This window comes from Cryptomeria japonica, chromosome 5, assembly GCF_030272615.1.
Source record: "Cryptomeria japonica chromosome 5, Sugi_1.0, whole genome shotgun sequence".
Classification (NCBI taxonomy): domain Eukaryota; kingdom Viridiplantae; phylum Streptophyta; class Pinopsida; order Cupressales; family Cupressaceae; genus Cryptomeria; species Cryptomeria japonica.
In genome coordinates this window covers 88,085,455-88,108,040 of record NC_081409.1, presented here as the reverse complement: position 1 = coordinate 88,108,040, position 22,586 = coordinate 88,085,455, and the positions used below count along the sequence as shown (strand labels likewise).

At 36.2% G+C, this 22,586-nt stretch overlaps 1 protein-coding gene across 2 annotated transcripts; it reads left to right on the top strand.

Annotated features, from left to right (window-relative positions):
- The first annotated feature begins 868 nt into the window (after positions 1 to 868).
- Positions 869 to 4,538, top strand: LOC131054708 (uncharacterized). 2 transcript variants are annotated; one of them, XM_057989267.2, is made up of 5 exons: positions 872 to 1,392; positions 1,917 to 1,964; positions 2,880 to 2,942; positions 3,106 to 3,171; positions 3,279 to 4,538. In XM_057989267.2, the coding sequence occupies exons 1-5, from the start codon at positions 1,108 to 1,110 to the stop codon at positions 3,696 to 3,698; spliced, it is 882 nt and encodes a 293-aa protein (XP_057845250.2). In that variant the 5' UTR covers positions 872 to 1,107; the 3' UTR covers positions 3,699 to 4,538. The 2 variants fall into 2 exon arrangements, with proteins under 2 accessions (XP_057845251.2, XP_057845250.2); XM_057989268.2 differs by lacking the exon at positions 2,880 to 2,942 and having other exon boundaries at positions 869 to 1,392.
- The last annotated feature ends 18,048 nt before the right edge of the window (positions 4,539 to 22,586 follow it).

Genomic DNA, 22,586 nt, shown 5'->3' with positions numbered 1-22,586 from the left:
AACAACTTTTGATACAAAACCATGTGTGCTCCTAATGACCACCAACATCCCCTTAGTGGAATCAACCACACTACTTTTAAAGAATACCCATCCTAAAGTTTTATTTTTTTTATTGGTTAAAGTTTTTTTTTTTCGTTATAGGTAATTATAGTTTTATATAGCCTAGATCAAGTGTCAAACCTGTATTTTGCCATATACATGTTTTCTGTTTCAATTTTCTATTGTATTTTCATTTTAATTCTCCATTTCCCAACCATTTGTTTGATCAATTTAGATTACAATAGGTTTATTTACCACAGATCAGTAATCTACTTATGATTTTAACCTTGATTAAACATTTAAAAAGATAGTAGTATTTATATCTTTTTATTTTGTTAAAATTATAATACTTTCCCCCCCTATTTTTATATTAGTTTCATAGGTGCATATTTGAATTGGAGCTAAACATCATTATTTTGCAAATTTTGAGACAATCATCTAAACGAGCCCTAAGATTCTACATCATTACGAATCATTTAGAAACATCATCGACACTCCTTTTCCCATCTTCAAAATCCAACTAGATATTAAATCTAAATTCATTTAATTTAATTTTTGTGCTTAATTTGACATTTAAAACTTCTCTATATAAATCAATTATTGATTAATTACTTCAATTGTTTAATTAAGCATACACATTTTATTACAGCCTCAAAGATGAGAAAACATTTGAGCGTAAATAGATTACAAGGTGTCCCTTAAAAGTAATAAAAATAGTAACAATGTTCTGATTTTGTCATAGGTTTTCAATCCACTCTGGGCAACAACCACATCTAATCTATTTTACAAGTATACGACCCCCCTCCCCAAACAAATGATTGCAACCCTAAAATTCCATGCGAAAGAAAATTAAGAATCCACGTGGCATTAGCTTAATAAGCAGTCCACTTCCTATGGATTTTGTTTTTTCAGCGCACATCATTCTGTTGCACAGAGAAGGAAGAAGAGAATTAAATTCAGGGGAGGAGGAAAAAAGAAAAGAAAAACCCATATATCTATCTGCCATTCTTCATCTTCACTGCATTTTCTTATTTGGTACTCATATGGTGTTCAGAAGCTATCGTAGAAATGGCTTCCTCGGAGTTCATAAGAAAGCGTAGAAAGAAGATTCATGCACAGTTTACGGTTGAAGAATTGGATGCAGCAGAGACCCTGCTAACCTTGTGCCATTGTGGAGAGAATGCTTTTATCAAATGGGGTGCTAAAAGGAGAAGATCCCAGATTGCTGGAGGCGGTACCTCTAAATTATTAACTATTAAGAGCAGCCCTTTTACTCCACTCTCACTATCATGGAGTGAAACGGACGAATATAATGGACAAGCCAGTCCACATCCTCCATTATCACTGCCACAGGTCAGAGGATTGGGTTTTTTGTTCAATTTGTTGGGTTTCTGTGTTACTGCTGGATTGCATGTGGGTCATTGTCAGTTTGCATATTACATTTTTCCTAAATATAATTCTGAGTGAATTAGTATGTTGTTTTTTGTTTATTTGTTAGCGCTTGATGTGTTCTGGATTATGATTGTCGGTTTTGCATTTTTCCTTTCAATTTCTCTTTGAAGTTTCAAATATTTGATTATCTGCTTTTTTATAACTTTACTTGTGTGGGATTTCTGTATTTGTTCTTGATTGCATATGGGTCATTGTCAGTTTGTATTTTACATCTTTTTTGTTGAAATTTAAGGAGTGGGTTGGTCTTTAATTTTTCGTCTGAGTACCTTAATTTGTTGGGTTTCTGTAATTGTTCTGGATGGCATACGGGTTATTGTTAGTGTTGTAATTTATTTGTATCTTATTTGAAATGCAAGGACAAGATTAGTCCAGTTCATTTGGAATTTAAGAGATGGGTCTGAGGAATATTTATGTTTGAAGTGCAGAGTGGAAGGGTGAGGACTGCACCCTCCAGAAGAGCTCCCAAGAAAAAGGTATGTAATGTATTGCTTTTCAGATGGAATCTGTTTTTAGTCCTAAGTAGCTTTTACATAATTTTGTGCAGGAGGATATATTTACATGAATTTGGGTATATATCGAAGTTATTCCTATTTTCCTGTTATCTCTGATTTTGGGTAATGTTTGTATTCCTTTTGTTTTTCATTAATTGGAACTGGTTTCTAGTCCTTCGTAGCCAGGCTATAGTTTTGTGCATGTAGCCATGAATGTCTGTGCATGGTGAAATTATTGGTATTTAGGTTGTATCATTGGTTATGGAGTAGTATTGGTACATTGGTTCGGACTAGCGGAACTGGTTTCTTGTCCTTGTCAGATTTGTTTTAGTTTTCTGCATGTGGGTGTGTGTCCATCAATGGGGGTGCTGATGGGATTTAAAGGTCTTGACTCTTTCTTGGAGTGCAAGTTTCACTGATTTTAAGGTTGTGTTTGTATTCATACTGTTTTTAACAAATTGGATCTAGTTTCTAGTCATCTATAATTCATTTACAGCACCGACAGTGTGGATATGAGTAAATGGATGGGCGTGGGTATGTATTGATACTATTGGTTTTTTTTTTGCTTATATCTCTGATTTTGGAGTACTACTGGTATTTATATTGCTTTGCTCAAGTTAGATCTGGGAATCTTGGGCTTACTAGATTATCTGTAATCCTCTGATGCAAGTATGTACATGAGCGTATGGAAATTATTGATAGTTTTTCATAACACTGAATATTGTTAATATTATATTAATTTGTTTTTTGTTTTTTACCAAGTGGAACTTGGCTTCTAGTCTATAATGTGTTTTCTGTGGTTCTGTGCATCTGAGTATGTTTAGATGAGTGTGGTTGGATATGGAAGTTATTGATATTTTGCTTGTGTCACTGATTTTGGGCTAATGCCAAATTCAGAATCACAATGAACTGAGGGAGTCAGTCAACACTCTATTGTCAGAAAGGGACAGACTGAAAGAGGTTGGGACTTCAACTTTTTCTCAACAGACTTGCTTCTAATCATTTTCTAAGCCCCCTCTTTTTGTGTTCTGTGGGATCTGTTTTAGTTTGGAATATGCCATCAATATGGGCATAAGGTTTTTGGTTAAAGGGCACATTTCTTATGAGCTGTATTATGGAACAGGAGGAACAGAAGCTTTTGAAAACCTATCAGGACTTGCGAGATAGAAATGAGCATTTGAAGTATGAGGTGGGTCATTTCCCATTCACAATTGTAGCAGTGCAACCGCTTTTTGTATTTTATTTGCAATATGAGAGAAAATGCTATGTAAATTTTACTGAGACATGGTTTTGCAGTTAGCATTGCACCTTGATGGAAGACAAGAGCCACAACTGATACCCACCACATGGCCGACATTAACTGATCTGGACTTGGGGCAAAAAACAAAAACATCTCTATCTTTTGATGGATCATCGGGACTTGATGAGCACAGCGATTCCAAGGTTACTGCTGATGCTTTACCTTTAGACCCAGCATGTAACGAGGCCAAAAACAAAGGAAAGTCACTATATCCACATTCTCCCGAGTGTTCATCTGGGCCTGGAGAGGTTTATTCAAAACCTACAAAGGATGTTCTCCACGCAGCTATTCCAGATGACTCTAGTGAAGCTTTCCTCTATGCCACTATAGGTGGTTCTAGTAACCACAGGCTTTTCTCAATGAACAAGACCACTTTAGCTGCTGAAGCAAGCAAGCAGGCAGTAGAGCTTATTTGAGTCAAATATTGCCTTTCTCTTAATGTTGGATAAAGCTGATATCAAAGCTCCTAGCAGTTAGGTTAGTGCATGAAGTTTTTATCTATCACCTACAATTTTGTACAACCTCCTCTGAATTCTAATTGTTTCAGTGGACCAGAATTTTGTTAGATAGGGATGTATATTTGATTGTTAAGAACAGCTGCAACATTGGCTAACTTTGTATAAATGGATGGCTATGAATAAGAGTAGCATGTACTGAACAACAGTAGGTTGTAGGCAGTCTCATTTGATGTTGGTTAAATTACACACTATATTTTTCAGGAGGTTCTTTTGCTTTATAGAAGCAAGAAAGCTTTAAAGGATTCTTAATATTCGTGTGTGGGTGGCTGGAAAAGCATGCACTAAATCCTCAGCACTTCTGGCTGGTGGAGTTGCCCTATATGAGCAATTTGATCAATTTGCTATGAATTGGATGGAGAATATCTCTTTGAAGTGCATGCTGACAATGTTGACTGCAGAATATTCACTTTACATTCCTGGAATTACCCATTGCTATGTTTGAGAAAGCATTGCCACCCAATATATCATAACTTCTCAATATTGATTTTTTAGTAGCCCTGTAATATAAACGTGATTGTAAGTGATGAACGCAAATGGTGACCAGCAAGATATTGTAGAAAATTAAAAGCCGTGTTTTGAAAGTTGAGAGTTGGAGGGAAGGTTGCTTTTAGTTTTATCATGACAGAGTTCCCAATGCACTGCAACCATGATTCCAAAGAATATACTTGTTTGGGTTTTAGATATGTTAATTTTTGTACAATTCTTTTTCCTCTTATTCATAATTTAATTCATGTTTAAGGAATCGATTTGTTATGGAAAATTTGGGTATGATATTGTAATAGTATACAGACAGTGGTCAATATTCAGTATTCACAGAAGACAGTGTTGTATGTCTTCCAACTTAAATGCTGGAATGGCACAATAAATACAATGGCAATACCTTGTACATGGAAGCATAAGCTGATTCTATGATCACCTTGATTATATCTGAGTAAAAAAAATCGTTGCATGCATTCTCCAGTATAGTGTTAACCGTTTATACATCATGGGGGAACAAGACTTTACAACTCTGGTCACGGACATCATGATGTATCAAAAAGTATATATTATTATAGCAACCTTGTTTATGTCTAAATCAGAAAAGATTTTGCCAAAGTACAGACCAATGAAATAAGACAATCACTGTGCAGAGAGAAGATTGAGCTGATGCTGTTGTTTCATTGGTATTAGCTTATTTTGTAAGATTATTGTGATCAATCATCACATTGACAACTTGTTTTGTTAGGTACTTCAAGGCAAGAATGGACTAGTAGAAATCAAATATGATGTTTAAGGGATCTGCGACTGTAGTGTTTTCAAATGAATAGCTGTATTTTGATTTATTTTTTTCTTATCATGCAAATTACAGAGATCAAATAGCCTTTGAACAATGCAATTGTATTTTGCAAGTAAGAAAATCATAATTGTCCTAGGTGGAGAGAGCTTTTTGTTGAAGTAACCATTTGAAATATCACTAGTCTCGGGTGGGGATTATCAGTTATAGTTGCTTAATTGATGGATTCGTTGAGGAACCATTAGCAGCTGCCAGTAAATAGACCTCAAATTTATGCCTTTATATATAAAAAAACACTTAAATAGAACTGTCTAACTGTAGTACTGGATTGTGGGCAAACATTATTGTTATATTTGATGAATGATACCGAATCATAATGAAGCTCTAGTTTTATATTTCACTCAGTTAGGCACGTCCATCATTTCCTGCATTTTGTGTTGAGATATCAGAGGATAGGGGTTTATTCCTTAATGAGTTCGACTCACCCCAATTAGTTCGACCAGGCAAAGGTACAGAAAGGTACGCAAATGTTATTAGATGGCAGAATTGTTTTATTTTTGGTGTGTAGGAAGGTGTTGGTTCTACTTTGTACAGTTGAGCACATCGATTATGTCTACATGTCAGGTTTGGTTATCATAGAGTTCAACTCTGTTCGCACGGACCACCAATCTGCATTCAGGAATTTTATTGTACTCATTTGTATTCCTGTAGAACTAAGCATCTGCGAAGTGGATGCACATGCTAATACAGTATGTTCTTGCAAAGATGAATTTTATAAGATATCCATGCTACTAACTTCTAATGTGTCTTAGTTTTTGTTTATTTATTCTATAAAGCATTCAAACCATAAGATGGATGGATTATATGCATAGTTGTTAAAAAAAACCCCAAAATCGCCCAAACATAGTTAAAAAGTTAGGATGTTTGGATAACAGACTGGAAAGCTCGACATTCCAGCTTGAGACAGGCCACAGATGGGACTGAAGACTACAATAGCATCCTTCCTACAGTTAGCTGTGGAGAAGCAAGGATCAGGAGCACTTTATATTGAATGTGAGTGTCATTCTAATTGAATCGTATTTTTAATTCAGAGGACTTTGGTTATGCAAGATTTCTGATCATTATGAATTTGATGATATTATGTTTTATATTTCATCAGTAGTTGTATTTGTATAGAGTATGAATGGTAAATATTTAAGTTAAGAAATATAGTTAATGAAGGCGTTCAAAAATATTTTTAAAAGGATTCAAACCCACTTTTGAAACTAATAAAGAAGTTTGGATGTCAAACCATGAGGCAAGATCACTTTGACTGTCATCTCAAATACAGAGGCTTCTGCATGCGCAGAGATTTCCCATCAGCAATAAGTTTGATAATATTGTATTACATTTCATCAGCCGTTAGTGGCAGGATGATATTATGGTAGATTTCTATTAGCTAATGTCCATTGAGGATAGCAAATGCCTAAATAGAAATTTAGTTGAATCAAGGCTTTGGGCGGCATGCGTGGACAATAATTTCTTGAGAGTCATTCAATTGGTTCTTCTATTTTTTGTAACAGATTTGTATGTGTTATGTGAACGTTGACACAAATTTGCTGCCAGAATGCTGTAAGAAACTAGTATCAACTGTGATGCAATCTTCAGTCCATTCAGCAGCAGAGCTGTAATGACATTAATATAAATGAATTAGGCATTATTGCATATGTTTTTCATTTGAGCATTTCAAAAAGCATTGCCCATGTTCTTGGAGACATTTTAAGGTAAGATTTAAAATCAAATTTTACCAGAGTTCTATTCACATCTTTTTATGACTGTTAAGTTTACATAACTGAGCGAATTGAACATGTTTTTTAACTATGATGCCAAGTGCCAGTTTCTGCCAAATATAATTTATAATGATTAACAACATATCCATGTATAGAATATGCAAATTCACTTATAATAGCCCCATCATTTCTTTCATGGCATTGCTTCGCCAAGATGATGATTTGAACGCAAATCTTTATTATCATATTAATAATCTTGATTTCTCCAAATGCATCCACTGCCCAGATAAATGAAGTACATAACGGGTTAACATGGGTATCAGTAGTTACAATCGATTAAAAATGAAGAGGAACCTTTAAAAATTATTTGTATGAAGTTTAACTCGATATCGTTCGACTTAGATTGATTCCCACAAAATAATATCACATAATGATGAATGATGGAAATAGGGTAGAGGAGCCAGCACATGCTCACCCTAACTTCACGCTTTTGAAAATCATATATGGACATTTAAAAAAATATAAAATTTTACGTAGCAGCTTACTTGTCAAATCCCCTACTCAAAAACAAAATTTCAAGTCCATATGGTCAAATATGATGCCACATCAGCATGCATTTTTGTGAAGGTGTTCAAAATGGTCCCAAATTGTCATAAAACTCATAGGTGTGCACTAAGTCATGTTTAGTTATGCGGTGATGTGGCATCACATCATTGGTTTTTTTGGGGATAAGTATTGACATGACACATTTAGGACAGCACTATTGGTCTAAAAGTATCTATGCACTATAACATGTATTGGTACCCCTATCACGTATTGGTCCCTCTCCCCTACTAAATGTAGAAAAACTAAATTGGTTTGGTGAAATTCAACTATACTGTTATTATATAAACTATTGAATTCAAATTATTAAGTAAACTGGATGTGAAGGTTCATAATGAGATAAATATATTTTTATTTTAAAGAAGAAAATTACCCTATTGCCGGCCAAGGTAGACCTTTTTATTTAGAGTATAAGGGAAAACAGTAACAATTAAGTAGGAGCTGCTAGATCTGCATATAAGATGTATTTCATATACGTTTCGGGCTTTGTTACTCCCCTTTTAAATATATGCATGGCGAGAGAGAATAAGGAGAAAATTGAAAAAGTTGAACCAAAATTGCTTTTAGGTAGAAAAAGTCTTAATTGTTCTATGTGAAGTTGAATGGTTCTAATGATCTCATCAAATGGTTTTGGAACAATTTTGTATGATGCAATGCCTCTACATGCATTTCATCTAACTGATTTAGTTGCATGATTTTGGATTTTTGGGCTTCAAACAAACCTATAAGTACTTTCAAAGCTATGCAGAGAGTTTTTAATTAAAATTCAATAAGAAGGATTAATTTCTTACCATAGACTAACTCATAGGGAGTAAATTTAGTCGTAGTCTTCCAGGTTGTGTTGTAAGCCCACACCACTACTAATAATTTGTTTGCCTAATTGGTTCTTTTTGCAAAAATTGTCTTAGTAGGAATGTTCTCCAATTCTCAATTTGCAATTTCAACCTACCCATTTGCTTGAGGATGGTAGGTAGAAGATCTTCTATGAGTCACTTGATAACGTTGAAGGAATACCTAGATCATGATGGACTTGAATTGAGACCCCTTATCTGAGACAAGAGTCTATGGTTCTCCAAACCTCTAGAGGATGTGCTTTTATAGGAAGTCTACCAATTTTTCTTCACGTGTAACAGGTAATGATTTTGCTTTTTCCCACTTCATAACATAATTCGATCATACTAGAATGTACTAATTTCCCTTGGATGGTGGATCAATTAGCCCATCAAAGTTAATCCCCCACTTTCAAACAATTCCAAAGAGAGATGGAGTTGAAATGACATCTTTGTGGAAAGGGTTGACCTTCTCATTTGTTAGCATTCATCACAATGCCTTATGTAGTGAGCAATATCCTTGGACAGTGTTGGCCAATAGTATCTAGCACCAAGAACTCTGTGAGATGTTCAAACTGCAAAGTAGTGACCTTCCTTAGGTTCATAATGATAGGCCCTCAAGATGTCATATACTTTAATTTCATGCACACATTTACTCAAAACATGGTCAAGGTACATTTTAAACAGCATACCATCAATCCATTTGAATCTTGACCTCTCACAAATCAACTTCTTTTGTTTGGAGTTGAAATGAGGATATTTTTGTCACCAAATAATATGCAAGGTGTGCAAACCAAGGTGACCAAATAGAAGTACCAAATAAGTGCTCATAGAATTGTGTCTTTCATTGGCTCATTATTCTCCTACAAAATCAATCTTGATAGAAAATCAACAACTACATTATCCTTTCCTAGTTTATCAATACTAGTTATGTCATTCTTACTATACTAATAACTATCTAATAATGCATCCTCCTTCTACAATCTTATTCATGATTATACCTGATTGTTGCATGATTAGTATGGACACAAAATTTGTAACCAATAGTGTAGTGTCAAAATTTATCAATGGCATAAACAAATTTATCAATGGCATAAACAATTGATAAAAAATTGTTCTCAATTGCAGTGTAATTTATCTTACTAGGATTTAGGTTTTTCTTGTTGAATAGAGTCCATGCATTCCCCTAGATTCTCCTTTTTGACCAAGGACAACTCCAATAGCCAGATTGGATGCGTCAGTATGAACATGAAATGGTTCTTCCTATATTGGTCCTCTTATAATAGGTGATGTTGTTAAGGGTTGCTTAAAGTCTTCAAAAGACTTCTAACAATTGTTCGTCAAAGTGAATGTAAGATCCTCTCGTAGGCCACCACAATTTTTTTTTTAACATCGATTATCAACTTAATCAACTAAGCATCGTCTATCTCAATTAGAAATGTTGATTTAATATTCTTCCAATCACCATAGTGACAACAACTCATTGACACAATATATTCATATACTTACGATTGAAGTATTAGCCTTCCATAATTAGGGTCATCCATTGACCCAAACATTAGCCTTTAAGGTTCACTCCTAATTACATAGCCTACAAATCCACTCAGGGAAAGTCAAAGGCTTTGTAGTATGCATTCAGGTGCACTTTACTCCTTCTCCTCTTAATGAGATTTTGGACCCTCTCCAAACCTGTCAACTAAGTTACATCATTAACTTAGTCCCATAATCAATAACACCTGTACACATTGTCATCAAGTGTTGGTTCCATATTCAACAGTATCCCATCATTAGTATTCAAGGTACACATATACATGAGGGTCATAACACATCTAATATATTTGGCAACTGCCTCATTCACATATACATAAGGTAATAGCTCTTATGCATCATAAGTACACAAAAGGGCTAGCTCCAACCTACACCACACACATAGTGAGTAGCTCACATATGCATCTCTTAGACTATACTGATTTACTCATACATGTGTGTAGACGTATAAATCTGACCACTTTCCGAAATAAATATTTAATATTTATTTTAACCCCATTCCTCCTATTAATTAAATTCTATTTAATTAATTTATTCATTTTTCATCTATTTAATTAAATGAATTACTCAATTTATTTAATTAAATTCACCTAAACCTTTTCTAGCCTTTAATTAAATAAATCACTTTATTTAATTAATTCCCCTTTCTCCCTTTTTAATTAAATTTACATTTAATTAAATTAATCCTTGCAAATAAATAAATCTAATTTATTTATTAAATCCCCCCACTTGTATTTATGCAAGTTGCACCTATTTTAGTTGAAATAAAGCAATTTTATTTTAAATAAAAATCAACTAAAATCATTTTCCCTCCATTTGCATTTTCCTACATCTCCCACTTGCCTCCTAAACCCCTCCTAAATTCTTCTAATCACTTCCAATTTAGCCCAATTCATTTCCTAATTATTGTCACATTCCTAAGCAAAGGGAAGTCACTTCTCAAAGCCTCCAAAGTCTTTGAAATGCATTAAAGGCTTTATGTCTTCAACAAGCTAACCCTCAAAGTCTTCCTAACCATTAATGGTTAACTCAACCTTCTTGCATGGTCTCTAACTTAACCCTCATCTAACCCAAGGGTCTCATCAAGCATTCATGATTTTAACCTTGGTTATCCTATTAACCCTTGCATAAGAGTTTACCCCTTGGGTAAAAGCTTTATCCAATGGATGACCGTAATCTAACCTTAACCCGTACCTCCTAGGGTAACCTTAATGTCTTCTCAGGCATTTAATGTTTCTTCCATATCCTCTCAAGCAACCTCTTGTTGACAATTGTCACCATTTCATTGGTGAGAATTGTAAACATGGATTGATTAACTTTCAATCCCAGGCCCTTGTTAAGATTATTCAATTTTAACCCTCCATTGCCCTATTTTCCCTATAAACAGAGCTCTCATTCCTCATTTTCATATCAACAATCTTTCATGCATCTACATTATAGTCTAATTTACTAAACATTTTAGCCTCTCTTTGTTAGAACATTATCATAACATTTAGGAATATTTTCAATATCATAAGATATTCATGTTAGGATAGTATATCATGCTAGGATAATTTGCTAATCTTTTATCATATCATTATCTTCATACTAGTTTAATCATCATAGTTCTAAACATCATATATATCTTAGAATGCATTCATGCTTATAAATCAAATATCACTCGTTCTTGGAGTTGTCATTCCTAAATCATTTGCTCAATGATCTGAGAGCAAAACATTGACTTTAGGGATCCTATGAGACAGAGAACAATGGGACACCTCTTGGGAAGTTGAACCAATTGAATTAGTTCATATACTTGCACCAAGAGTCTTATTGGTATGTGGGTCTTTTGGATTCAAGTTGTTCATTTTCGTCACCGCATTTTCCCGCATACATTTCTGGTGCCTATCGTGGGGCTCGTCCCCATAAATAACATCAGTTTTTGTGCAGGCTAATGATTGCAAGCACGTTGGAATACCCTTTTAGCACATCTGGAGTATATTTTAGTGCATCTGTAGCAAACAATAGTGCATTCATCACACTGTTTAGCGCATAGGACCCATCTTCTAGCGCTTTTGAACTACATTTTAGCACATAACCTTCTTTGTTTCTTTCTTATGCATAGAAGTATCAACTTAGCGCATTCCAGAATCAAAGTAACACATAGGAGTCATCCTTTAGCGCTTTGATACCATTCTGTAGTGCATATGTGCAGAAGTTCAACGCATAAGTCTGACAGAGAACAATGAGAGTTTGTAACAGAGTTAGAAAATTAGGCTTGTGTAAGCCTGCCTAAAGTTGTAATTTTTTCACTAACTTCCTTTTATTGCAGGTTACTAATCATTTCTTGCTGGTTGGAGGAGTTAGATTTAGGAATTTGATTTCTTTCTAGCTTTTTAAGTGGGATTAGAAAGAACTCATTTCCCTTTGGTTAAAAAGAACCTCATTTTATCTTGGGCTTAAAACAAATCAAATTTTCTTTTGGAATTAGAAAGGAATCTCATTGAAAGGTAAAAGAACAACAAATCAAACACATTTACTTTCTTGCAAGATTAGGGAAAACACTTCATTTGGGCTATAAAAAGAACAACAAATTTTCATTTTATTGCAAAGGTAAAAGGCAATCAATCTTTCTTTTTATTTTGCAAAGCGATTTCCATTTTCAAGTAAACGTGTTTTACTTTTTGTTGACTAGGATTTCAACTTCCTAGTTAGACAACAAATTGCTTTGTGGGGTAAAAAGAACACCAAGCTTGTTGGAGCAACATCTCCAAATAGATCTTAGCTAATCATTTCCTTGAAAGTTAAAAAAAATATTGTTTGCCTTGTCTCGAAAGTGGAAGGTATATGATCTCCCCTTAATTAGGTGACCAAAAAACCAAACCAATCTTTCATGCTTTCTTTTACTTCAAGCACTTAAAACCTTTAGAAGGTCTACCCTCCCGAGTTGCCCTTAGGGCGTCATTAATGGCCGATGAGAGGGGAACGACCTAAGTGGGAAACGGATTTATCGCCAAGTGTTCCAACCCACTATAATCAAATGTGGAGGTTGACGAAAGTCTCCTTCAACGGTTTTGCTTAGTGATTAGTCTTCCCCCAGTATCTTTATATGTAAAGCCTTTGTTCTTAAGGTTGGGAAGCCTCCTGAGGAAGTTTATCACTAAAGACCGAACAAAAGCCTGATTACGAACCTTAGCATTAGAAACTTTGAACCGAGTTAGTTGTCAAAAATTGGCAATATCATAGTGCAAGGGTGGGGAAGAATCTGCCCCCAAGATCACTCACCATATATCTCCCAAGATAACTACTCAATTGTGAAACAATTCACTTTGGGTTAATTTCTGGCAATAGGCAAAAAAATGGGCGCCCTTTAGGGGGTGACAAGGTTGTTTGAGCTAATGGAGTATCGAGACTAGTGGGCTATGATATTGTTAATGACCCTTGAATAAAGAGTCTGCTTGATCTATCTTTTTGTAATCCAAACCAGTGAAAACATCGAGGATTTGAACACGTCTTCAAAAGAACATACACGATTTGTTTAGCATAGACAAATTGTTATCTCTTCTATATGCCATGTTTTCAAGTCATTTTTCATAAAATCATCCATCAAAGCACAAAATTCATTTCTCAACATTTCAACAAAAACATTGAAACGGAAAAATCAGGACAATTAGCACATAGGAGCAACAACCTAGTGCATCTCAAACATTCAGTAGCATATTCAAACCAAAACTTAGTGCTTTCATCACTCAAATTAGCACATGATCAGTATCATACTAGTAAGAATCTAGATAGCACTTGTCAGCATCCTTGTAGAGCATACAAACATCAGTCTAGCGCGTTCAAAGCATATTATAGCACTTTCATACCAAACATCAGCGCGTAAAAGGGACATATTAGCGCATAACCTATCCCACAATTTTATTACCCAACAGTCTACAATTGCATGTTGGAGAGGCAACATAGCGCATAGTGAATATTTTGTAGTGTGTTGAGAACATCCTTTAGCGCATCAGGTCTCTATCTTAGTGCATGGTCAATATTAGTGAAAAACAAAGAGCAAACCAGTCACTTTGAAAAAAAATTATCAATAGTTTCAAATACCCTTTGGGGTCCTCTGACAAATCTAGCAACAAAACTTCAAAAAAGGATCATAAGTGAGAAAATTTTGAATCCAACAAAAGCACTCTTAGAAAGAGTTTTCTAATCATCAACTAGCTTGAGATCATATTTCATCCAACAAAATTAAAGAGTATTAGAACATTGATCAAAGTTCCACCATCCAATGAATCCTATCAAAACAATACCTAGTTAGGTCCTCAAGTTGTCAAATTAAGTTTCTACATCAGGAAACTTGACTCGTATCATTTGACACACTTTGTCGTGGAGGTGAATCGAACTAAACCTCTACTTGATAAGGTAAACTTGAGTTTTCAAATGAAGTATCCATATCCAACATCAACATCAACATCAACATTTGATCATTTGTGTACAACCACTCCTCATATTTTGAGAAGAAGAAGTCTTCATAAAAAAATTAAGTTAAAGAAGAGACAACCTAGTTATAAGGCACTTATCAAAAGGAATAAATTTCTCTATATCAAACGTCAACTCTTTGCATCACATCGCGCATTCTTGCATCATATGTGGTTGTATATCCAAGGAAAAATAAATGAATTTGACAAAGCGCCTTTGAGAAGTAGCGCGTACATTCAAAAAGCGACATTCAACCAACGCCTTAATAGTGGAGGAAAGATTAACCCCACTTTGTTTCCAAAGTTCCTTATCACTTATAATGAAGCTCAACCTAAGCCACCAACTTTACCAAGAACCCCAATAGAAGAAGAGTAATTCATCATGGTAGAGATATATTAATGCACACTGTCACTCGATCTCAGAGAAACAAGAAGAAGGAATCACAACCAGAATCAAGCATGGATCGTAGACTGTCCAATCCTTTTGACGAGTATGTGAATATGGGAGAAACAGAGATCACCAAGGAACTTCTCCAAGAATGTCAAGAGAACGCATCTTTTCAAAAACCCATAGAAAGACTTATAGAAGCAAATAAGGAAAAATATCTACTCATGCTAACTAGCAAAGGAGTCAACATTCCTGAGGATTTCGACACAGAAAACTTAAAGAATATAGATGAGAGAATTTCAAGAACAAGAGAAAGAAACTATGCCTATCAAGAACAACGAAGAGAAGAAGAGGCACATGATCAAGAAAACATATGCAACCAAGACCACACCCATGAACAAGACCATACCCGCAATCGAGACAATCTTAATGAACGAAGGGAAGCTCCCCATCGAAGGACAAATGCACCCATGGCTGCTCTCACACAACAACTCCAAACAATGCAAAGACAAATGCAGGACATGCAACAAGGAACCACGGTACAATACTCCTTGGATGAAATTTGTCCTTATCCTTTTGATAGGAGATTGAACATGGTACCTTTTCCTCAAAATTCAGATATACCAAAGTACGACAAATACGATGGTAAAAGTGATCCCCGTGATCATGTTCGGGAATTTTGTACCATGAGCTTAGAGTTTTCTCATGATGACACATATTTAATGAGATTATTCCCAAGAAGTTTGGGAGGGCAAACAATGGAGTGGTTGTCTAAACTTACACCTCCCATCAGATCATTTGATGAGTTGGTAAACAAATTCATAACACAATATTCCTATAACATTCAACATGCAATCACCATGTTGGATGTGTGTAACACAAAACAAAAGAGCAATGAAACATTCATTGTGTTTCTGCAATGGTGGAGGCACATGTTTTCAAGATATCCCCGAGATGTGCCTGAAAAAGAAAAGATGGAAATCTTCATCGACAATCTGAATAGTGAGATGAGTTATCAACTCAAACTCCAATGTATACCATCTTTTGCAAAATTGATATAAAATGGTATCCAAGTAGAGGAAGCTTGCATCAAGAAAGGAACATTGAAGTTCTTTAAGGAAGGTGTTAATTCGTCAAACACTAACACCTTTAACAATCAAAACAATAACAACACTTTAGACAAATCCAAATTTTGGACAAGGAACAAAAACATTGTTAATGATGGGGTAATTGATGCCAACAATGTGAAGTCTAAACAACCAGTGTTGACTTTATCAGGAAACCCACCATCCAATAATGATAAAAAAAAATGTTAATCAAGGCACTAACACTTATTAGCGAAATACCAACCAAGGAGCTTCAACATCAAACACCAACAAAAATCATCAAGGCAACAACAACACTAACCAAGGAAACAACACAAGCCAAAGAGGCAACACTAATACTTTCCCGTATCGATGCATATACACGCCATTAGGACAAACCTTAGAATCAATGTTTTGAGAACTATTGGCAAATAAAATCATCACGTTGCCAGCCACAAGCAACTTTGAACCTCAAGTCAAACCACCCTGGTGGAATGACTCACATTATTGTGATTTTCATCGAAACAAAGGGCATAACAAAAATGATTGCATGAGGCTAAAGAACATAGTTCAAGACATGATAGACATGGGCAATTTAACAGTTGATGGTCACAAAACAAATGGTGACCATGAAGACTTCAAAAATCCTCTTCCAACTTACGACAAAGGAGGAGCATCAACATCAAACAATACCAAGGGAGCTCGTATTAATCACATAGATGAAAACACCATCAATCACATATCAGCATATGACAATCAAGTAAATGTCATAAAAATCACAAACAAACAAGAATATGCATCGATAAACATGACAACCAGAGCGCAAAAATATGTCTTGAAAGGGAACACATCAACATCGACAACTCTCCCCAAGACTCAATATAACTTGGTTGATCAACTATGGAGAACTCCCGCTCAAATATCTATACTTGAGTTACTCAAATTTTCGCCAAAACACAAGGATATCTTAGAACAAGCACTTATCGAAACAATCTCTCCAAATAATCTGGATATTGATCGATTCCAAGCCATGGTGGCCCATATGATGGTGCCATAGAACATATATTTTTCTAAACACGATGATGTCTCCTTGAATCATCCGCATAACACCTCGCTCCATATCAAAGTCTTAGTCTATAAACATCGAGTAAAAAGAGTGTTAATAGATGGAGGAGCTAGTCTCAATATCTGTACTCTAAATCTTATCCATGCATTGGGCTTCTTTGAGCAGTCTATTGATCCCAAAAAGAAAATCACCATCAAAGCCTATGATGATGAAGAGAGATCATCCGAAGGAACTGTAATATTACCCATTCAGGTAGGTCTTGTACAAAGAGACACCATGTGCCAAGTCTTGGACATAGACTTGACATACAATATACTATTGGGTCATCCATGGATCCATGAAATGCAAGCGGTGCCCTCCACGTACCATCAATGTATCAAGTTCCCCTACAATGGACACGAAATTTCAATATCTGCAGATAATAACCCTTTTCAGTATTGCAATGCTATGGGGGAAGCTCAAGATAGCCTGGTTCCACACAACAGGGAGGCCTAAGATTCCTCAGCATTAAATCATCAAGAAGAACTCAAGTCTCTATCCATAGACTTCAAGAAAAAGATGAAAATAAAGGAACAAGGCATGGGGGAGTACTCTTTTGAACCCTTATGTCTATCTAAATTGCCAACGTCACCAAAATATTATGGACAACCTTCCACATCAAGACATTAGGCAACACAACCCATCACCAAGTTTGATGGTAAATTTATCCAACTGGGCACAATGGCCGATGAATCAGAAGAGAATGATATCCTTAGTTGGCTAAACAAAGATGAAGAAGAAGTAAGAGGTGCTACCATAGAAGTGGTCGTACCAACAAAACAATTTGGAAACGGGTTCTGGATCATGCAACGAATGGGATACAAAGGCAAAGGACCTATTGGCAAGCACCAAGAAGGCATTATAGAACTCCTGCAACTTCCTTCACAATTTGCAAAAGACAAAACAAGACTTGGGTATGAACAACATGTTCCACCTAGGCAGAAACAAAATCACCAGCAAAAACATCAGTGGAGAGCAAAGAAAAAATATAATGAAGACTCATGGCAAGAAGCACTTCACCAAGCAACAGAAATGACAAGGAAGGAACAAAAGCATCAAGAAAATGAGAAACGGCAAGAAGAACTCGCCATTCAAAGGGAAGAAACTTCTTATAAGAAAGTGCATCATGTGCAAGAGCCTGATCAAATCAAGGTGGAGCCACCACCAGAAGAAATTGCTAGTCACAAAAGGGAAACAATGTATAGACAAATGCAAAGAGTACAAGAAAGCACCGATCCCAAATCAAAAAAAGCTACAAAACTGGTGTCAATCATCAGTGATTTTTTCTCACCATACAACATACCTGTCAGATATAGCGAGATAACCTAGGATAGTGATTCTGAAACTGATTCCAATGAATATGAGTGGGGTAGTTGTTCTGATGTTACTAAAGACGTTGAGGTGGATACCATCCACGCATACACACCCCTTTCTCAGGAGGGACGAAGCTCAGATCCTTAACCATTTGAATTCAAACCACACCATATCTACGAATCTAGTGAGAACGAGCAACGACAATATGAACAAGGCAATATCAAAGAAAATACCATCGAAGACCTCAGAAATATCATAGACCTCACCAGTATCCCAAATGACTATAGCAATGACTCCATCATGACACTTACAACAGCTAATCTTAACCCACCAAATGACTCCTTATTGCTCATATATCCTGATCTCATAGATTGGGAAGAACTTGAACATCATGATATACCAATATTCCCAAATAATGAATCAATTGTCCAATACATGTTCTTAGTCAACCCAGAGGCATGCTCTACCAGTGAACAAAATAATGATATCTGCAATCAGGGGAGTGCCAAGTCTCTCAGCCACAAAAATGAAATAAACAACGGATCTAATGGTGAAAACCAATCAATGGCAGTATTAGATCACAAAAAGCAAAAATAAAGGATGCATCTGAGGGTGAAAACCTTTTTGAGGCACCTAAAGATGGGAGACTTGATACTCTTCCTGAACATTATCAAGAAAGGTCACCAATGTTGATTGAGCCAACTCAATCAATAAACATTGGTACTAAAGCAGTAGTCAAAACCATACATTTGGTAGAATCACTCACAGAAGAAGAACAACTAGATTTTGTCCAATTATTCAAGGAAAAGCAAATCAATTTTGCTTGGTCTTATGCTGACATGCCAGGAATAGATCTGAATCCAATCATGCATCATTTATCCATCGCTCCAGGAGCTAAACCGGTCAAGCAAAAATTAAGAAAGATGAATCCACATGTGGCATTATTGGTCAAAGCAGATCTAAATAAGTTATTAGATGTCGAATTCATCCGACCTATAGACTATGCTGAATGGATCTCAAACATTGTACCAGTTTCAAAACTTGACAAAAGTATCAGAATATGCATAGACTTTTGAGATGTCAACAAAGCATGTCTGAAGGATGACTTTCCTTTGCCAAGCATTGACATTACTGTGGATATAACAACAGGCCACACAATGTTATCATTAATGGATGGCTTCTCTGGCTATAATCAAATCAGGATAGCCCCAGAGGATCAAGATAAAACTGCGTTCACCTGTCCATGGGGAACGTATTATTGGAACGCCATGCCTTTTGGCTTGAAAAATGCTGGGACAATTTATCAAAGAGCCATGACAACAATCTTTCATGATATGATGCATACCTTCATGGAGGACTATGTGGATGATTTGTTGGCTAAATTATTCACTCGAGTAGAACACCTGGGTATACTAGATAAAATCTTTCAACGATTGGAGCAATTCAAGGTCACACTAAACCCTAAGAAGTGTGTCTTTGGGGTCACATCCGACAAACTATTAGGTTGCACTGTATCAGGAAAGGGCATCGAAGTAGATCCAACAAAGGTATAGGCTATCATGGAAATGCCACCTCCCAAAAACATTAGCCAACTCAGATCTTTGCAGGGACGGTTGCAATCCATCGGACGATTCATCGCTCAATCGACAGATAAATGTCTCCCATTCAATCATCTGCTTCATAAGAATATACCTTTCAGATGGGAAGACAAGTGTGCAAAATCATTTCACCAACTCAAACAATATCTGATGAATCCGCCAATTTTGGTACCTCTGATAGCAGGAAGCCCACTCATTCTCTATATATCAACAACAAAAGTATCATTGGGGGTACTGCTAGCATAAGAAGATCCAACAGGAAAAGAAAGGGCTATCTATTACATCAGCAGAACTTCAAATGGATATGAGCTTAACTATACATTCATTAAGAAGGCTTGCTTGGAAGTGGTGTTTGCTTCTCAAAGGTTCCACCACTATATGTTAGCCCACACAATCAAGCTGATAGCAAAAATTGATCCTCTCAAGTATCTACTCAGCAAGGCAACTCTCACAGGACGATTGGCTAAATGGGTCATGATTCTGAGTGAGTTTGATATCTAGTACATAGAATGTTGGGTTATCAAAGGACATGTAATTGCAGATCAATTGGCAGAAGCACCATTACTAGACCAACAACCACTACAAGTGGAATTTCCAGACATGGATGTACTCACTGTCACACCCAAGCAATGGACCTTATACTTTGATGGATCCTATACACATCATGGATTGGGTGTCGACATCTTGTTCATCACTCCAGAGGGACACACAATTCCAAGATATTATAGACTGATGTTTCCATGCACCAACAACATTGTTGAATATGAAGCCCTGGTAACAGGAATCAAAATGGTTGTGTAATGGAGAATCACAGAATTGAGAGTCTATGGGGATTCTCAATTAGTTATCAATCATATCAACGATGACTATCAAACAAAGGATGATAAGCTAATGCCTTACAAGAGAATGGTGGATGATTTCAAACAGTACTTTGTGCACATCACCTTTGAGAAGATTCCAAAATTGGACAACAGAGTTGTTGATGCAATGGTCACTATCGCTTCACTGCTACAAATTTCAGATAAACAGAGTCATTGCGAGTTCCTGGTAGAGAAATTGTTTTCCCTAGCCTATGACAATTCCGCATCCCAAATCATCTATGCCCTAACCGGTTCGGATTCACCTCTATACGGGACGATCTATGATTATCTCAAAAACAATACTCTCCCTCCTGACCTATCTTGCAACCAAAAACACAGCTTCATTCGGAAAGCCACCCGCTATACCTTAATTGCTGAAAAAAATTACCGTCGAGGTCTAGATGGTACTCTTCTTCGATGCCTCAATCATAACGAATCTGACTCTGCCTTACACGAGCTTCATGAAGGTATTTGTGGTACGCATTCAAGTGGTCCTACTCTCGCCAAGAAACTTCTGAGAATGAGATATTACTGGCCGACAATAGAAAGAGAGTCCTATCAATTTGCTAAGAAATGTCCTAAATGTCAAATTCACGACAACCTTATCCATGCACCAGCACAGGAGCTGCAACTGTTCACCACATCTTGGCCTTTCTATCAATGGGGACTTGATTTGGTAGGGAAAATTCATCCTTCCTCTTCAAATGGGCATAAGTTCATTATCACCACCACAGAGTATTTCACCAAGTGGATTGAAGCAGTCCCAATGACCATTGTAACTGGAAGACAAATCTCATCATTCATCCTCAATTATCTCATTTGCAAATATGGCATTCCCAATTCCATCATCACGGATAACGAAGGTCCTTTCAAGAATCAAGATGTGCGTGAGCTATGTGAAATATTCAAATCCAACATCGCTTCTCCACACCGTACTACCCACAAGGGAATGGTCAAGCAGAGGCATCAAACAAAACAATCCTGAAAATCCTCAAGAAAATAGTAAATGATGTTGGCAAGGATTGGTATGTACAACTCAATCCGACACTTTGGGCCTACAAAACAAGCATCTAGACACCTACAGGGGCTACACCACATTCATCGGTGTATGGTTCAGAAACAATTCTACCTCTTGAGGTCGAAATCCCATCTCTCCGAGTATCTTTGAAGGGCCTCATATCAAATGAGGAATATCAAGTAAACAAGTTGCATGAACTAGAGCTTCTTGATGGAAAACAACAACATGCCTATTACCATCTCAAGACATATCAGCAACGAATATGCATAAGCTATAATCACAAAGTCATCCCAAGGGCTTTCAAAATCAGTGATCTCGTTCTACAGGAAAATCCTAGAAATCAATAAGATTGAGAAAAGAAGGGGAAGTTTGAACCTAACTGGTTGGGTCCCTTTGTCATCATAGCAACCTACGAATCGGGAGCATATCAGTTGTCAACTTCAAAATGGGACATGCTCAACAAACCAACCAACAACATCCATCTGAAGAAGTTCTACACTTGAGTCCTCCAATGCACGGATCAAGCAAAAAAAAAAAGTATCAAAAATTGTCACTATGGTGAAAACCTGGCAAACAGGACCTTGTGACACAAAAAAAATCAAAAACTCAAAAAAATTTAAAAAAAATTAAAAAGTGCAATAAAAATAAGTGGTGAAAACCTGACAATAGGTGCTATTTGTGAGAGAAGAACTCCTCTATCTATCAGTACTCATATCTTTGATCCATCTAGTCTCAGCTAATAGCCATCACCAAACATTTATACATGCAACATTATCATGGACATACTTAGCGTAGTCACTGTCCTTGATTATCTAAAACAATTATCCATATCATATCCCACCATGGCTTGGTGATCAACATAGATATCCATATCAACAAATATCCATGACTAGGGGCAGCATTCCTCTCACTCTAGCATTCAGGCAACAAACAAGGATCGC